General features: G+C 49.5%; 6 protein-coding genes across 6 annotated transcripts; 3 read left to right on the top strand and 3 right to left on the bottom strand.

Annotated features, from left to right (window-relative positions):
- Positions 1 to 26: 26 nt before the first annotated feature.
- On the top strand, positions 27 to 1225 carry tom40 (TOM complex pore protein TOM40; the record flags this gene model as incomplete). Its single annotated transcript, XM_040845502.1, has 3 exons — positions 27 to 338; positions 405 to 1052; positions 1118 to 1225. 3 exons carry the CDS (start codon positions 27 to 29, stop codon positions 1223 to 1225), a joined length of 1068 nt encoding a protein of 355 aa, XP_040696394.1.
- A 1822-nt stretch (positions 1226 to 3047) lies between these two features.
- On the bottom strand, positions 3048 to 4296 carry ASPSYDRAFT_573229 (uncharacterized protein). The gene has a single exon (XM_040849350.1). It carries the CDS (start codon positions 4151 to 4153, stop codon positions 3311 to 3313), a length of 843 nt encoding a protein of 280 aa, XP_040696393.1. The 5' UTR covers positions 4154 to 4296; the 3' UTR covers positions 3048 to 3310.
- Positions 4297 to 9138: 4842 nt separating this feature from the next.
- On the top strand, positions 9139 to 10757 carry ASPSYDRAFT_164039 (GSK family serine/threonine-protein kinase; the record flags this gene model as incomplete). Its single annotated transcript, XM_040843219.1, has 7 exons — positions 9139 to 9184; positions 9271 to 9443; positions 9515 to 9598; positions 9675 to 10023; positions 10080 to 10273; positions 10331 to 10535; positions 10624 to 10757. 7 exons carry the CDS (start codon positions 9139 to 9141, stop codon positions 10755 to 10757), a joined length of 1185 nt encoding a protein of 394 aa, XP_040696392.1.
- Positions 10758 to 10824: 67 nt separating this feature from the next.
- ASPSYDRAFT_573757 (uncharacterized protein) lies at positions 10825 to 11298 on the bottom strand. Its single transcript, XM_040849359.1, has 2 exons — positions 11193 to 11298; positions 10825 to 11150 (listed from the first exon to the last, which is right to left on the bottom strand). The coding sequence occupies exon 2, from the start codon at positions 11127 to 11129 to the stop codon at positions 10893 to 10895; it is 237 nt and encodes a 78-aa protein (XP_040696391.1). The 5' UTR covers positions 11130 to 11150; positions 11193 to 11298; the 3' UTR covers positions 10825 to 10892.
- A 560-nt stretch (positions 11299 to 11858) lies between these two features.
- On the top strand, positions 11859 to 15297 carry ASPSYDRAFT_573897 (NCBP1 family protein). The gene is made up of 7 exons (XM_040849361.1): positions 11859 to 12054; positions 12136 to 12227; positions 12297 to 12403; positions 12474 to 12741; positions 12801 to 13693; positions 13750 to 13931; positions 14005 to 15297. Exons 1-7 carry the CDS (start codon positions 11991 to 11993, stop codon positions 14901 to 14903), a joined length of 2505 nt encoding a protein of 834 aa, XP_040696390.1. The 5' UTR covers positions 11859 to 11990; the 3' UTR covers positions 14904 to 15297.
- Positions 15298 to 15691: 394 nt separating this feature from the next.
- On the bottom strand, positions 15692 to 16819 carry ASPSYDRAFT_164226 (sterol desaturase family protein; the record flags this gene model as incomplete). Its single annotated transcript, XM_040843242.1, has 2 exons — positions 15692 to 16481; positions 16551 to 16819. The coding sequence occupies 2 exons, from the start codon at positions 16817 to 16819 to the stop codon at positions 15692 to 15694; spliced, it is 1059 nt and encodes a 352-aa protein (XP_040696389.1).
- Positions 16820 to 16936: the final 117 nt, after the last annotated feature.

Raw genomic sequence — 16936 nt, 5'->3', positions numbered from 1 at the left:
TCTTCACCTACTACATATAAGCTACAATGGCCGACTATCTAGCACCGCCCGCGTTCCTGACGGACAATACCGTCGCCGCTGCCCTCAAAGATGCATACATCTCATTCTCCGACCGCAGGGCAGCCCTCGGCCTACCCAACCCAGGAACGGTGGAGAATGTTGGCAGGGAGGTGCAAAAGGACGTACTGCTCTCTAACTTTATGTTCTCCGGCCTCCGTGCGGACTTGACGAAGATGTTCAGCATGGCTCCCCTGTTCCGTGTGTCGCATGCTTTCTCAATGGGCGGCTCAGGAAACATGGCCCCGTACGCGTTCTCCGCCATGTACGGATCCCAAAATGTAAGCAATAATGGCGTCTAGATAGGCTTGCGTCAAGCCAATGCTAACGGATGGTTTCTGTGACAGGTTTTCATGCAGGGTAACTTTGGAAGCGACGGTGGCCTCGCCGCTCTTTACAATTACAGGTGGACCCCCAAGCTGGTCACGAAGACCAACGTTCAGATCATGCCTGGAGCTGAGCAAGGCCTCATTCAGCTTGACAATGACTACACTGGCGATGACTTCTCGCTCTCCCTCAAGGCTTTCAATCCATCGTGCTTAGATGGTGGTCTTACCGGTATCTTTGTTGGAAGCTACCTCCAGTCTATTACCCCCAAGTTGGCTCTCGGTTTCGAAACAATCTGGCAACGACAGGGCTTGAACACTCGCCCGGAATCCGCTGTCTCTTACTCTGCCCGGTACAAGAGCGACGATTGGATTGCCAGTGCCCAGCTACAGGCCCAGGGCGTCTTCAGTGCCTCTTACTGGAAGAAGATTTCTGAGCGGGTTGAGGCAGGTGTCGATATGAACCTCCAGTTCGCTCCTAATGCAGCTGCAATGATGATGGGTGGACCTAGCAAGGACGGCACCACTGCTATCGGCGCCAAGTACGACTTCCGGGCTTCGACCTTCCGTGCACAGGTCGACAGCGCCGGTAAGGTCAGCTGTCTCCTTGAGAAGCGGATAGCGATGCCCATTGCTCTCACATTCGCCGGCGAAATTGACCAGGCCAAGGTAAGTTAAAAACCCCTCAGCCACACCTAGGGAGTCATCAGATACTAACATATATTGAATTATAGCAAGCCGCCAAACTTGGACTTGCTGTCTCCCTGGAGATTGCTGGCGAAGAGGTTATGGAGCAGACCGAAAGGGCCACCCCTCAGGACATGGTCACTCCTCCGTTCTAATCGCATCACCCGGCACCTCTAACCTCGCCGAGACTAGTAAGGTCCGCCTGAGTTTTCTAAGCAGGGGGGCTACCGCTCTTGCTCTGCCTTGAAACTTCTACCTCTTCGCCCTTTGTTTTAGTAGCTATTCCTCCCTCCATGTGCATCTTTGGAAAATGGTGTATTCCCTCTGTTAGTCCGCTTTAATAACGGGTTGTTGGTCAATGGAGGCAGTCGTTTGGCGCCACGGTACCAATTTTGTATAGAACCTTCATATTCTCGTTTTCTTCTTTTTTTCCCCCCCTCGTGTTATTGTTTATGGCTTCATCTATGACCGGCGACCCGTTCTTCTGTTAATGTTACTTATCCCTTTTGATGACACTCTTGGCTGGTCAATGGGGGCTCTGCTCGGGACGCATGGGAGCACTGGCAGAAAACTTTCCTCTTCACTTACGCATCATAGATGGGCAATGTAAAACATGTTTATTCTTAATAAAACGTCGAACGGGACTTCTGCAATTTTAGAGAAATATTCGGTGTGCCTCCTGCGCTGAGATGAACCTTGTCGCCGCGTTCACTATTTAAGTTCCAGGTCGATTATCATAGTTAAGAGGCCATCGATTAGTAACGTGGTGTCAACTTCGCCTGGTCAGAACACTGCACCCGGCTAAACTTGCCGGCCCCCCAGAGGTCACGGACTCACGACCCAGGCTGGAGGTTCCAACCCAATGAACCAGCATGATGGCCAATCATCACTCAGCCATTAAGTTGGGTCCTCAAGTTTCAGGGACGTCCGGACACCCGGGCGAACAAAGAGACTCGCAGTGGGTTACAGGAGATTAAAAGTCGCAACTCGCAATCCAGTAAGAATGGTTTCAAAATCAATTCGCGCCCACTTTCTACAGTTGAGAGTAGAGACCCCATGGGCCACAGCACTGAGCCAGTTGAGGCGTGCTCCACATCGTTAATTAAATGTAGCCTTCTAGCCTTGTAGGTCTTCTAACCAGGTACAGCAGGTATTAGATATAGAATGCTCGTACGGAATGGGCAGTAAGTATCTCGCTCAAGGATATTTGTAGAGTCTGCACTACTACTACTTAAGCAGGGCCCTACTGTTTGGGCAAAAACTTATCAAGTCATTTTGGGAAGCCAGCTCGGAAGGCACCTGCCAGAACTAGGAAAATTTGGCTATCCTTTAGGGCTCGCAAGTCGCAACTCAACCTTTGGGCGTGGATAATAACCATGGTCGACCAGGACGGGGATAACTGGAGCATCGTCTCGGTTATAATTCGTTGTGTCCCACTGTGACGTCATATACGGCCTCATCGACGGCGTGTGGGCAGCCTTGGTTGTTATTCTACAAGATATGAATGGGCAGATATCTGTTCGAGCCTGAGAGCGTTGGGGGTTGGGCCCTGGCTGAGCGACAATTATCATGTAAGCTTTTGACCAAACTGGCCCCCAAGAGTGGTTCAGCACATGCCGAACGCTGAGGCGAAGGTCGGCGGCAGGAGACATTTCTGAGACTGCAAATTGCAGGGAGGGAGGGGGCTTTCGAGATCGGGTGCTGACCGCGCAGTGTGCCACCAATCTTTTGCCCCCTTGCGATGTCAAACGCCAGGGGGAGAGGAAACCATCAATAACTAAGCTCACTGCCAGCTGCGGCGCATGCGTCGAAGACCAGGCCTGTGCCTTGTGAGATCTCTTTTCCCGCGGACTGGGCGACGGCAACGGCTTCCAGCAGACGTTACCTATATACATGGGTACTAAGCTCCAGAGCGATTGATAACAGATAAGAGTGTATCATGATCATCCAGTGTAGCACGTCCTTGGTAGCACTTCGCGTAACCTCAATCTCAGGCTGCTATTCCCAATGCCGAAGAGGGAGGCGGATAAGAAGCAAAACACCCCATATTTCTATACAACTGGAAATAGGCTTGCGTGCCGTGGCTATCCATCCAAAGGCCGGGTAGACCGATGGTCTGGCTTGTCAACGGGTTTCAGACTAATGCTGCAGCCTGCATGGCAGCCCATCTTCGAGGCCCACGCACAGGGCAGTCCGAAGATTGGGTTTCGATGTTTTCTAGACCCACGGCCCATTGTAATTTAGTTGCTCCTCGTGTGCTCCGTACAACTTTCAGTCACAGTTATCCTGGTATGCAGCGGAATCCTTACCGCACAAGTGGCGGAACGGCCCAGACTGAAGTCAAATAATATTAATGGAGGACGGAAAGCGAGCAAGCCCACGGTCTTGTAGAAGCCGTAACAGCGTGGCAGGGGACTGCTGTATTTTGGTCGCCAGCAATTCATCCCAGAACCAATCGTCATTAACAAACCGATCCGAGTATCCACTGATTTAGCCATAGGGCATGGGCAAGAGTCTGAACAGAAGGCCATTAGCGGTAGTGAGCTCATTAGACGCTGATAAGGGATTGATGTGTTGAGATAAAATGAACAGCGCTCGCCATTGCCTGCTAGTCTAGTGGAGGTTGGAAACTGGCTGGCTGATATTGCAGTCTCGGCTGAGAGAAAGCAGCTCCGAAGTACTGGTGTATATGCCAGAGTACAGCAATTCCGCTCCACAAACAATATACCACGAGCAATGCAGTTTAGCAGTGGTTTCAAATTGCGCAAGAGCTTCCTGCAGTCCAGTGCGCCTGAACTATGCATTGCAGTGTTCCAGATCCAGGCCAGTTGGAGGGTGCTAATCCGGGAGAACGGCAGATGTTGCTCTACAGCAAAGTAGAAACGCAACGCTCCAATGGGAAGTAAATCTTGAGGTTTGACCACTTCGACACGGTGGTTAGGGCCTCTTGAGATGGTTCGAGATGCTATGGTTAATTGTGCTGACCCTTCGCTTTTTGCAATGAGCCTCTCAAGTCCACATAACTGACATCGTCTCTCTCTCCTGTTAATTATAAAACTACCTCGTGGTATCCCTTCGGTCATCCTAGGTATATACCACAGTTCTTGCGGAGAGCAGGTTAGATGTGAGGTGGAGGAGCAAAGTAGTCTATATACTACCCTTTTGCTAAATATGTTTCAACTAAAGCACTGGATACAAAGTTGAATTTTGCATGCATTTCGCTCAGGCCCGCTAAGACCTATACATACCGGTAGTTGACATGCATTTTCGAGCAGACTCAAAGACTCAGAGACCAGAGAGTACGAATAACACCGGCTGAGCGCTGACTTGGACGTGCAAATAGTGTAAATAAATAAGGGCGAAACTTAAATGGATGGAAATCATATCCAAAGATTTGGCGAGAAGGGCCGGAAACCGCCACGGAGTTCCAACACATATGGAAGCCTCCCGACGCTCATGTGGAACAGACACAAGCCTTCCTGCGAAACACACTCCGAAGCGATAGTAGGAGGTGGAAAAATGTTCCCGGACTGCCGAGTCTAGATTATGCCTTGAGATATGTTCAGTCATTTCTTCGCTCGATAGGTCTGTCCCCAATACCTGGTACATCCTTCAGACGCCGTGCGACGCCGGTTGGCGCCCCAAGCCTTCGCCCTTCTTACAGGCTTTGCATCTAATTTGTGAGGATGCAAAATTAGGGTCGATTTATCCGGCGTGTTTACTCCGAATAGTGACCAATGGTGTGAGATCTGAGACTCTGGCTGAGGCATTAATCGCAATGCTAAATGTTTCACCCATGCCTCGTGCACTGCTTCCTGTGATCTTTCCGGGACGAAACAAAAAAAAGGAAATAGAGAAACGAAAAATCATCGAGTCGGCATCTCGAGGAGCTGACAAACTTTACCCCATTGTCACATCACAGTATTGAACTTGGCCTGTTCGTTGGAATGGATAGAGTGGTCCAGTACCGTATCATAGGATCATCAATCATCAACCGAATAATCTACGCAGAACTCTCAGAGCACACCAGGGCATGAGGTCTGGATTGGTCAAACCTCTTACAGGTAAAATGGAGGCTGGGCCCCCTGAAGCGTGTATCACCAATGGTCTGCGAACTGGACCAGATCGGGCCGAGAAAACAAGGCACGATTCTCGAACACAAGCCTTTTTTTTTTTTTCCCCTCGCTTTTAGTGATTGACGTTCCAGAAGCGAGCGGTGCAAGGTGAAATTAACCAATGCGCGATTGACAGGTAAGGGAATGCCGCATTGAACAGGCATACTACGGAGGAAGGTAGCTCCGCATGTACGAACACCTACTGGCACCAATTCCCTTGGGAGAAGGGACATATCATCCGGCAGCATGTAAACTGTAAAGGCGCCTTTGGATGCGAGGTGCATGGCGAATGGAAGAGGTATCCAACTGTTGACAGGGATGCCTCGAGCGATCCAGAAACGCACTAACAAACTCTGACTACTTGCATGCCCCAATTCCAGGTGATCAGCAACTGCAGTCTGCTAGAGCCATCAGTGCATGCTTCGGGACAGGAATAGTAAGTCGCTGGGCCAGTCTGATTCTGACCTGGTCATTTGCCTCCACCGCCGAACGCCTACATGTACGTAACGGCAACAGTTGAGAGAAGTCACCTGGGAACTCAATATATCTCATGGTTCGAGTATTCCAACGCCTTTTTCAGCTCAGTCGGTGATGGAGCACTGCCCGCATAATTCAGCCTGCGACCTTTCTGGTTTAAGCAACTGCCCAGGTACACCGGAGACGAATCCCTTCCCAACCAGCTTATACTTATGGATTCATATTATGCATACATATGTGAGATTAACTACCGCAGGAAAGTTTGGGTTCCAGCAGCAGCAGCAGCAGCACAAACCTGCGACACTGGGCGTCTTCCCAATGGTAACACCCGTAAAATATGCTGCGACTTGATAATATTCTGCGTCTTCTGACAACAATAATACACAATGCTGCTTCTATTTCAATTATTGAGCTGGAACTTGACCTTGCAGTGGCCACTTAACGCCACCCATCCCAGTGTGCATTGTTGGTTTCATGGCTTCTGGTAGGCCACTCAAACTTGCTTGGCCTGAGATCATCAAAAGCAATGCTCGTCATATCTTGGATTTACCGAGAGAAGGTCAGAGCTCGACGGAGCAGGTACTCGCCGAACTCTACTAGTTCAAAACTAACTGCCACTAGGGTCGAGATAGTCCCCGAGCTACCAATATCTGTGCTAGAGCTTCCAGTCAATAATGGTCATTGGCTTCACTACCCCTAAGAAAGTCACTTGTTTGTTGCTCTGCAGGGGCCTTTTCTTTTCGTGCTGATATCTGGAGCAAAAATCTCCGCTGAGAAGCTGGCTGAATCATTATCTCATATGAGGCTGCTGGAAACTTAGATCCTGCGCAGGTATGCGGCGGTTCATGGCGGGTTCTTGGGTGGTGTTCCGCGTACTGTTCGCGTCCGTAATTACGATACGGAGGAGGCGACAGAGACAACCAATAAACTCGAGGATGGTGAAAACCGGGCCTGGTCACTTGACACTCCTCAACCAAACACATGGCATGTCTGTCTGTCACCGGAACGTTCAGGTAAGCAGGCGTGTAATCTTCTCCACTGCCACCGGCCGTGACATCCAGCGAGGTCACGGTATCGATAATGCTTCTCGGTGCTGCTTTGCTTCGGGTTCTTTGAGAACGACGGTTCCATGGGCTGGCTCCGCGGATGATCAAAACCGGGCAACTGAATGGGATCATACCTACTATAGTTGGTCGGTCTCTGGTCAATTGCTTTGCGTGGGTAGTGTTCGAGCTTTCAAAACTGCACATATTCGAAGATATGCGAGGGCTCTCAGTTGGTACCCCAGAGTTAGTGGCTCGGTATGCCCGTTAAATCTTTCAGCTGGTGAGCTTCTCCTCGTCCAAGCTCTCCTCCGGACCCCCCATTTTGTTTAGCCAAGATTGGCATACCCGGCCGGGTCTCAGTAACAGCTTCATCCGGGATTGGCCCGAATTTACGGGTAAATCTGGGCATCATCATGCAGTTCTGCTCCCCAATTTATCGACAACGGTCTGGAACTCGAAGGATTAATGGTATCCGAAAGGTCACGCCCGAAACCCGGACCATCGTCCCAGGCTCCAGCTCCCAGTTCCAGTGCCCTTGGGATCATGGGTCATCTGGCCTCTTGTATGGGGCATTCTCTCACTGCAGCAATTGGTTACCCACTTTGTGTCTTTCGCCCAATCTCAGTGGCTCCACATCAGCCGCTCCCGTCATTGAGTGATCGACCTCTTCTCTTTGGGCCTCTGCACAGGACTTGGAGCTCCTGGTAGGCCTGGGGATCCAACCACTGCAGCTCTATTTCTTGCTTCATTCTTCTGAAAAGCCAGGAGGAGCTGGAGTCAGAATTTACTCCAAATTGCTGTCTCCTCCAGCCGATTTTCTGGTGGGCCTGCCCACGAGCAATAAACTGTTTGTATCCATGGGTCTCGCAGCAGTTACCTTGCTTTCGGCAAGGGCAACTCCTCCCCATAGCGTCATACCTCCAGGCTCCCGACCTCTCCCATGACCTTGGTATTGTACGGTAATTACTAATACAATACTGGCACAGCCAAACCCCTCTTTTTTGACTTCCATCACAGACGGGCATCACAGCCAGTGTATCTCTGCCCTCTGGAGTCAGAAAAGGTACCGAGTTGTCCCGTGCCCCCAGGATGTTGAGTCAAAGAGAACCGCATGCCAACAAGTGAAAATAAAGTGGGAGAATGTAGTACCACTGACCTGGCCATATTTCGTTCTCAAATGACAGGGCGGCTCCAGGCTGGTACCGAGTGACAGAATTGTGTGTTTTCTGCTGATTATCTGAAGAGCCAACGCTACTGTGTAAAATTTTCTATCCTTCTGCCGGCGGCCATAAACAGAAATCCTTCGATCCAGACGATGCGAATACGTAGTAGGAATCCCGGCCATCATCGCCCACACATCGTTTTGCCTCCTCCACACACTGCCACAGCTCTGTGCTCAGCATTAGCAACGTACTACTCCTAGACTCCTAGTAGACTCCTCTAGTCCTCTTCAACTAAATTCACCCAGTCGGCCGTTGGCCACTTCCCAGTTCCGCCCCTCTCTCCCCGAACGCTTCAAGTCACCCAGATATTCGGACAGCGTCTTCGACTTCACTTTGCTTTTCCTACTCGAATCCCATTGGGACCTCACCAAATAAAGAGATCGATCGCATTATTGCTTTTCCCTAAGTTGAAATTTCTTTTCGGCGCCTGTCCAGCTTGTTGGAAACCAGACGCCGCCCCGAAGGTGGCATTTGGATAACACTCATTCCCATCCTCTCCCTCTGCTCCGGTGCTTTATTCCCGCGTTCCTGCAGCCCTCGCGTGTTTGGGCTTCGTCGCTCCATCAACGTCACCTGCTCACTCCTCTCTCTCCCTCTTCGCTCCCCCGACCCATCCTCTTTTTTAATAATACCTGACCCGTAAACCCACCCTTCTTTGCATCTCCCCCTGCTCTTGTCTGGTTCGCTGAGACTTAATTCCTCTACCTGTTCCTCGAATTAGCTCTCTCTTCTTTTCCCTTTTTATTCTCTTTCTTCCCACACCTGCCCCCCTCCCCCCTCTCTCTTCCCCTCCTACTTTATTACCTTGTTCCCTCCCCGAACGGAGAAGTGCCCACTATCGACTTATTCGACACCTCGTCTCCCTGCCGCTCGGAGTGCTCCCTGGCCTTGCGTCTGCACTCTTGGCGCCCTACCAAAGTCCCTTGGTTCTTGGTCTGAGGTTCGCTTGCCCACAAGTCTCAGTGCTTCTCAACCTTTCATCTCTCGCCGACCTCCACTTACCTTCCCTCCCGTTTAGACGTTCCGCCCATCCAACGCACTCCTCCCAACTTGAGCTCCACCGGCCACAGTCTGCCCAAAACGGACCTCACGCCTTAACTCTCACATCCTTTCCCGCCTTCCGCTATTAAAGTCCAGCCCGCTATATTCTCGATAGCACTCGTCTGCCCGACCTTCTCCACGCCGTCCGTCCCCAAGACACTCCGTGATGTCACAGAATCGGTCTGGGGTGTTTTCCAACTTGCGCATGGGTGGTAAGGACCTGGATCTCTTGCCGGCTGCAATTGCTGTGAGCCTGTACGGATTCCGATCGCTGACTCCGTTTCTCTTTCCCATGCAGAAGTCGTCCGAGAGAAAGTCCAAGATGGACTAACAGGAGAAACGAAAGAGATACAATATTCGCAATGTAAAATCGTCGGCAATGGGTCGTTCGGAGTTGTTTTTCAGACGAAAATGATGCCCAGCGGCGAGGATGCTGCCATCAAACGGGTCCTTCAGGATAAGCGTTTCAAGGTATGTGCCCACCCGTTGCTGTCATTATGCACAAATTGTGGCTCGGCTTCTCCTTGCTAACAGCCCATTAGAATCGTGAATTGCAGATCATGAGGATTGTGCGCCACCCTAATATTGTCGAGTTGAAGGCCTTCTATTACTCCAATGGCGAGAGAGTATGCTCCCTTGATCTGAATATCTGATCCGCCTTCTGTGCATCCCAAAGCTGACCATGTTGCAATGCCATTACAGAAGGATGAAGTGTACCTAAACCTTGTCTTGGAATATGTCCCCGAAACCGTTTACCGGGCTTCTCGGTATTTCAACAAGTTGAAGACAACCATGCCGATGTTGGAAGTGAAGCTTTACATTTACCAACTATTCCGTTCTCTGGCATATATCCATTCACAAGGCATCTGCCACCGTGACATCAAGCCTCAGAACCTCCTCCTCGACCCCGCAACCGGTATACTAAAACTATGCGATTTCGGATCTGCTAAAATCTTGGTCGAGAACGAGCCCAACGTATCGTACATTTGCTCACGGTACTATCGAGCACCCGAGTTGATTTTCGGTGCTACGAATTATACAACCAAAATCGGTAATACTCTACAGGCCGCTGGCCCATTTTTAAAGACGTACACTAACATATCCCAGACGTATGGTCTACTGGCTGTGTAATGGCAGAATTAATGCTCGGGCAACCCCTCTTTCCCGGAGAGTCAGGAATCGACCAACTAGTCGAGATCATCAAAGTCCTCGGCACGCCTACGCGGGAACAGATCCGTACGATGAACCCCAATTATATGGAGCATAAATTCCCTCAAATCAAGCCACATCCCTTCAATAAGGTATAATAATACTACCCCGAATTCGCCCCAAGGATTGCAGCCTAACTTTGCCCCTAGGTTTTCCGAAGAGCTCCGCATGAGGCTATTGATCTGATCTCTGCTCTGTTGGAATACACACCAACCCAGCGCCTTTCTGCTATCGAAGCAATGTGTCACCCGTTCTTTGATGAACTTAGGGACCCAAACACCCGGTTACCGGATTCGCGGCACCCTAACGGGACAGCCAGGGATCTTCCAAATCTTTTCGACTTTTCTAGACACGGTGCGTCGGGATTCCCTACCACATTGCCATGAATGGCCTAATGTATTCAAGGAGAGGGACCAAGAGGAAATGCTGATTCAGATTCTAGAACTCTCAATTGCGCCTTCAATGAACAATCGGATTGTCCCACCACACACACGGCCAGAGCTCGAATCCCGCGGACTATATATTGACGACTTTAAGCCTCTCACAAAAGAGGAAATGATGGCACACCTTGATTGAGTCAATGGTGCAGTGTTAATGAATTACGCGCTTTTTATTGTGCATTGATTCGTGCACATATCGCGAAAATTTGATGCCATGCCGTGCACCTTCATCTCCATGCATCTGGTGGTTTTTGAACTAGCAGAGGTTTATTTACATCTGTAGACCTAATCCATTGGCGGGGCATCCGGGAGCTGGCTTCTGTATCTGTTCGAGGGAAGACAAAATACATTCGAAAAAAAGAAAGAGAGAAAAAAAAGAAAATAAATAAATAAATGGAGCGAACGAGGAGGCATGATGAACCTTTCGACGACAGAAAAGTTCTATGCATGGTACGGTGAACCGCCGTAGGTTCAGAGAACTGGGGCGGTAGGATTGTTGCGATGTCATAGCCTGGAGTTATTGAGGTGTCTGAGACAGCTCTTGGGAGGAAAAAAGTGATACCCTTTCTGCGTGAGTCTGTCTGCCTTTCGGGATGTAAATCTGCGCAGCTTCACTTCTCGATCGATGGGCCATGGATACAGATTGCTGCAAGTTTATGGAAAGACGGGGAGAAGAGATGAATACCTACACATGGGTTCGATATCATGATGATTTTCTTTTTCTTTTTCTTTTTCTTCTTTTTTTTTTTTTTTTGACTGCTTGGATGCACATGAGATGTGTGTACTTGTGACTGCTTTGAATATATGTGTTGGAGGTTTATCCCCCCCCGACTTACCGTTTTAGAAATCCCGTTCTTCTTCCTTTTTTTTTTTTCGCGTACATATTTGCATAGTCCTGTCGCTTACAAGGTCTTCTTATCACCTGTTGGTTTATCCAATCCAAGGCATACACCCTTGGCCTCAATATTAGCGGACCAGGCTGTTTCGAGGGTCGAGCAGACGCTACGCTGAAACCGGGTTTCACTTCCTGATGTTTTTAAGGCTCTCTTCGATGCTTACGTGAGATGAGTAGCCGATGTGAATGAACTCTTGCCCTAAAAATCCTCCAACATTTTTCCTTTTTGTATGTAAAAGAATCTACAATATATGGTGTGGGTAGAGAGCTCCCAGAACAAGTTAGATAAGCCACGGCGCGGATAATTCCATCTCCCGAGCTCCCCGTGTTTTTGCGGCTTGACGTACGCGATTTAAGCTACAAGTCCGACAAAGGGCCCTTTACACCGGACAGTGTTTGCAAAACTGGGTGGATCTTACCACTTGGTCAACCGCAAGATATTTCTGGCAGGCGCTCTCTTATTAGCACAAAATCATGGCTGATTACGAACGCCGAAACCACGGCCATAGGGGAGGCGGGCGCAAGCGCCGCTATAGAGGTAAGAAGCTGAAAATGCGATCTGTTTGCCCTTTTTTGCTTCTCAATTCCTTTCCGCTAACTGGTATTCGCCGATAAATAGATGATGATGATTACGATCGTCGCCAGAGACGCAGATATGAAGAGCCTTTGGTTGTCAAAGTTCGACGGCAGCTTCTCACAATCGCTGAATCGGTATGCTCGTTAGATGATATTGCGCTTTAGAGGTGGTGGCCATTGGCCTTGCTTACACTATACTTCTAGGCCGCTAGAAGGGCGGAGGATGATGCACTAAGTATTGCGAAAAGCGTGGCTGAGAATTACGAGGATGAGGAGTTAAGGGATAACTTCATTGAGATATCGCTCGACCTGTGCGTTTGCCAGTGTCTTTTATTAAACCGCCTCTCTGCTGCTTCTATACTGACATTATCATTACTGTAGTGTTTTGGAGCAGCCGTTAAAAATTCCGTTCGTGGCCACAACCGTCCTCGTTGTCAACACATTGAAGTCGGAGCTCGCTGCCGACGTCCTGAAACGAACAGTTGAGCGCTTACAAAGCCATGTCAATACTGGCGCCTGGCGGGAAGTTAAGCTGTTTTTGCGCTTTCTGGGCTGTTTACAATGCGTCCTTGAAGGGGACGGTGTCTTTGCAGTCTTGGAAGAGCTATTCTCCCGCGCCGTAGACCTTCAGACAGCTTCTTCCGAAGACGTGGGTTGTCCTATTCTTGTAACCTGCAAATGTACTGACACCGTTTCTTTCTTTTCCAGTTGATCGGATTAGAACTTGTGAAGATTATCCTCTACACTATTCCATACGTTATGGCCTCCCCGGCTAGCGGGTTCGAAAGCCAAGCAGTCGGGCTTTTGGAGAAAACTGACGTTATCGCATCCACGCCGCATACGCTTGTGGATTTAGTGAACCCTTTCGGACCCGATACCCAGAAGTCAGCCACTGTTCCTAGCGTTATCAGCTTGCTTCAAAGCCAGCTACAGGCAGAGTCGGCTCGAGATTGGGAACTGGCGTGCCTCCCTCGGCCATGGAATCACGTAAGGGACGGGGATGAGGAGTCGAAGCGTCTCGAAGATGGCCCGAAACATGTTTTCCCTGAAATCACGATACCGAACCCAGTACAAAACGGGTCCAGGGCGATTTTTCCAGAGGTTTACCTGTCAGTGTATGGTGACCAGGAAATCGAAACAGTCCCACCTACTTCAGATATCACGTCTTCTCTGCTAAGGGATGCCCTGGTTGATACAATCAACATCATGGACTTTAACCGCATTGCAACCGCGAAATACTTGATTGACCTCGACTGTTATTTCACACCCAACATCTTTGTGAAACGGGCGACCCCTTTCGATAGATTGCGCGACCTCCCAGGTGATCGCCCGACATGGAAACCGGAGGACGTGGCTGTAGATGCTGTTTTCTCGCAGCTTTTCCAGTTACCCTCCCCTGAGCACAAACTAGTCTATTACCATTCCGTTCTTACAGAATGCTGCAAGATCGCACCGGCCGCAATTGCACCAAGTTTGGGCCGTGCTATCCGTTTCCTCTACCGTAGTCTCGACTCCATGGACTTAGATCTAAGTCATCGGTTCTTGGATTGGTTCACACACCACTTGAGCAACTTCGGCTTCACCTGGAAATGGAGTGAATGGTTAGTTTTTACCGGCACTATCTGCGTATTATGACTCCGCTAAATTTTTGAAACAGGATCGAGGACCTAGAGCTTCCCATTGTACATCCGCGGATGGCATTCATTCACGGCGCGCTAGACAAGGAGATCCGATTGAGTTTTGCCCAGCGCATTCGAGGAACGCTTCCAGATCCGTATCAAGAACTTATCACGGAAGGGAAAGAAAAGGACACCCCCGACTTCAAATACATGTCTGATAGTAAGTTGAACTCTCTTTATGAAACAAGATTTTTTTCTTTTTTTATTCCAGAAACTAACATTCTCATTACTAGCAATGCCATACGCAAATGAAGGCAGGGAAATTATGCAACTGGTTCGCAAAAAGGCCACTGACGATGAAATTCAGCCCCTCATTGCTGCGATAGAAAAGCAAGCAACAGGACTGGGAGTTGAGAGCCCGCTACTGCCATCGACTGATGCCTTCGTCACTGCCATCTGCTTCGTTGGCTCAAAATCACTCTCTCACGTCCTTTCCTGTATTGAACGGAACAAGGAACGTCTGCTAGCCATCGGGCCAAAATCTCCTGCCGCACGCCGCCAGATAATCACCTCAGTCATGGAGTACTGGGCTGATCAACCTGGGATTGGTATCAACATCATTGACAAACTTCTTAACTACACAATAATAACACCCCTCTCCGTTATCGAATGGGCCCTGATCGACCAGCTAAATGCGGGAACAATCCTTGCAAGGACACATATCTTTGAGATGATCTCTGCCACTGTCGGTAAAGTCACCAACCGCCTCCGCCAGATCGTCGCGGCACGCACCCAACCTGGCCTCTATGAGCCGCAGCTAAGCGTGCTTGATGAGACACTCAACCGCGAAAAGAAAGACATGCATGCACTTTTCCAGGTGATAGAAGATTCTGTTGTCTCAGTTGCCGGGGGCAGTAATGACCAGCTCATGGAGCGTGGCGATGGAAGCGGTAATCTGCCCGAGGATGAAATCATCCGCCAATGGGGGAAGCGCTGGCTGCGCGTTTTCCGTCGCAAATCTGCAGTAGAGGAGGCTTTTATCACTGATGCCATGGCCAACGCAACGCCCGTGGGGACCAATGCGCCCACCCCTCCTGTTAACACTGAGGGGAGAGCGCCCGCGGATGCAGACGGCGATGGAGATTTGGATGTTGCGGATGCGGAGGCTGATGGGACCGCTGATATCTCGTGATATACGGTGGTGGCATTCTCACAAGTCTTCGGGTATTCCGTTGATTGACGCTACCTAGGTAGCGCGTCCACGGAATAACCCAGCTTGTCTTAAATTCTTCGGCCTTGTACTCTTTTTTGTGCTCTGGATCGTTTGGCCTAATTGTGTATAGCGATTCGTCCGTATAAGCAGGTGTTGTGTAAAATAAATTTAGGCAAAAACAGGAGAATAGAACTACAATATATAACCTCGAATTTCTCCTAAAATTATCCGTGCAGCGTTAACATATGCGACCTAACACTAAATGCCCTTGACGAAAGAAACACTCAATTATCGAATACCGTGCGATCTGAGAGATTGATTTGTCATGAGTGCTTGTGTAGAGTCCATCTTTATGTTTATCTGAACTTGCGAGATATCTTTCCATTTAGGCTATGTACATTCAAGAATGCCTTCCATTGCGGCGAATAAGTCTAAAATCCAAGAGCACCGCACTTTGGTGCATCACATGTGCGCTATGGCACGTAAAAGAAAAGAGTTTTAGTAAAATGATTAATATAGATACTTGAAGACGGTGTTAGTACAGTGGCATTAGGGGTGTAATTCGCAAAATGAAATCGCGGAGAGTGAAGGCAAGAATAAAAGAAAACGTCAGCCTCGTGTCACCCCCGGAAAGGGAGTCATCGACTCATGCAACTTGAGACGAAATACAGTGAAAGGAGTGAGTCAGGGCCCTAAACAAAGGGCAACTGATAACCTTCTCACATTAAATTCATGTCCTTGACCCATTGTAAGGTCAGATGGACACTTCAAAGGTTTTTCTTGCTGGTCTCTTCCGTGAGGTACATGCGGTCATCGTCACCTTCGACGTCTTTGAGGATGGTTTCCATCTCCTTGGTCTGTCTCTTCCACTCATCCTCGCCCATCTTCGTCTCACGACGAAATAGCTCCTCATTTGGCTTTCGGTAGCTGCCACCCATGCGATCCCACAATGTAGTGAATTGACCGTAGTTGTAGTTGAAGTAGAGGTGATGCATCGTGTGGCAAGCTGCCCCGTTTATTACAGGGCTGTTGGCGACATATTCGCCATCGTGGATCATGACAGTCCAAATATTGATGAAACCAAACAGGAGAACGTAAGCTGCCTTCTGCAGTGGGAAGACGAACGGAAAGAGGTGGTAGGGCACACTCTGGGACCAGCCATCGATGGGGTGAAACGCGTGGGACGCAAAAGGACTAGGCATAATCCACTTGTGGTGAGGCTTGTGCAAGGTCTTGTAGATGAGGGGATGATGCAAGCCGCGGTGGATCCAGTAGATAAAAAAATCGGTAAAGGCGATGAACAGAGGGAATTGAAGAATACTGTAGTAGGGAAACGGCTCCTCGTCGAACGTATCGTAAAGCTTGGCGTAACCCCGAACCTCGGCGACTAAGAATGGCGCTGTCAACAAAGACATTATTGGCATTGAACGCATAGTTTGCGCCATCTCCATAGGGATCTGGTTTTTGAGAAATTTCGGATGTTTGACAGTCGTCTTATCCCAGATGAACATATAAGAGAGAGTGGCGGAAATAAAGTAAACAATGAAGCCGAAAATCCTGTAGCGCAAACAAGTTAGCGACTGGGGTTTACCGACAAGCGAGGACGGGTGGTGGACAACAGCATACCAGACAATCAGGAAGAAACTTGAGAACTGGCGATAGATGTTATTTCGTGGCCACGCGCTCAAGTAGGCATATTTGGAAGGTTCTAGGTAAATGAGCTTCGTCGCAGGCTCATAGACAAACGGTTCTGTTGCGCCGAAAAGCGAAAGAGTGCTGTTGGCGGTAGTCGGGAAACCGGGGGCAGAGAGACTCGAGGATAGCGAGGCAGGGAGGAGAGCCGAATAGAGGCGGTCCCCGATGACCGTGTCCCAGATTTCGAGAGCGATATCCATGATTGGAACGGGGTGCGCGCAAGAGGATGACGGGAGAGCGTCGGGAGTATCCAATGCTGGAAAGGAGGAGGAGGTCTCAACAGGAGAACTTCTGGGACAAGGAGGTTCTCCTGTCCG

The sequence above is a fragment of the Aspergillus sydowii genome (genome assembly GCF_001890705.1).
Source record: "Aspergillus sydowii CBS 593.65 unplaced genomic scaffold ASPSYscaffold_19, whole genome shotgun sequence".
NCBI lineage: Eukaryota > Fungi > Ascomycota > Eurotiomycetes > Eurotiales > Aspergillaceae > Aspergillus > Aspergillus sydowii.
Note: the sequence above shows the minus strand (reverse complement) of the source record. Positions and strands in the feature narration are given on the sequence as shown.

Coding starts and splice junctions, on each gene's coding strand:
- ASPSYDRAFT_573229 (XM_040849350.1), bottom strand. CDS start 4,153: ATGACCGAAGGGATACCACGAGGTAGTTTTATAATTAACAGGAGAGAG.
- ASPSYDRAFT_573757 (XM_040849359.1), bottom strand. CDS start 11,129: ATGACATCGCAACAATCCTACCGCCCCAGTTCTCTGAACCTACGGCGG.
- ASPSYDRAFT_573897 (XM_040849361.1), top strand. CDS start 11,991: ATGGCTGATTACGAACGCCGAAACCACGGCCATAGGGGAGGCGGGCGC. Junction 12,228..12,296: donor TTCTCACAATCGCTGAATCG/GTATGCTCGTTA, acceptor CTATACTTCTAG/GCCGCTAGAAGGGCGGAGGA. Junction 12,404..12,473: donor ATTGAGATATCGCTCGACCT/GTGCGTTTGCCA, acceptor TCATTACTGTAG/TGTTTTGGAGCAGCCGTTAA.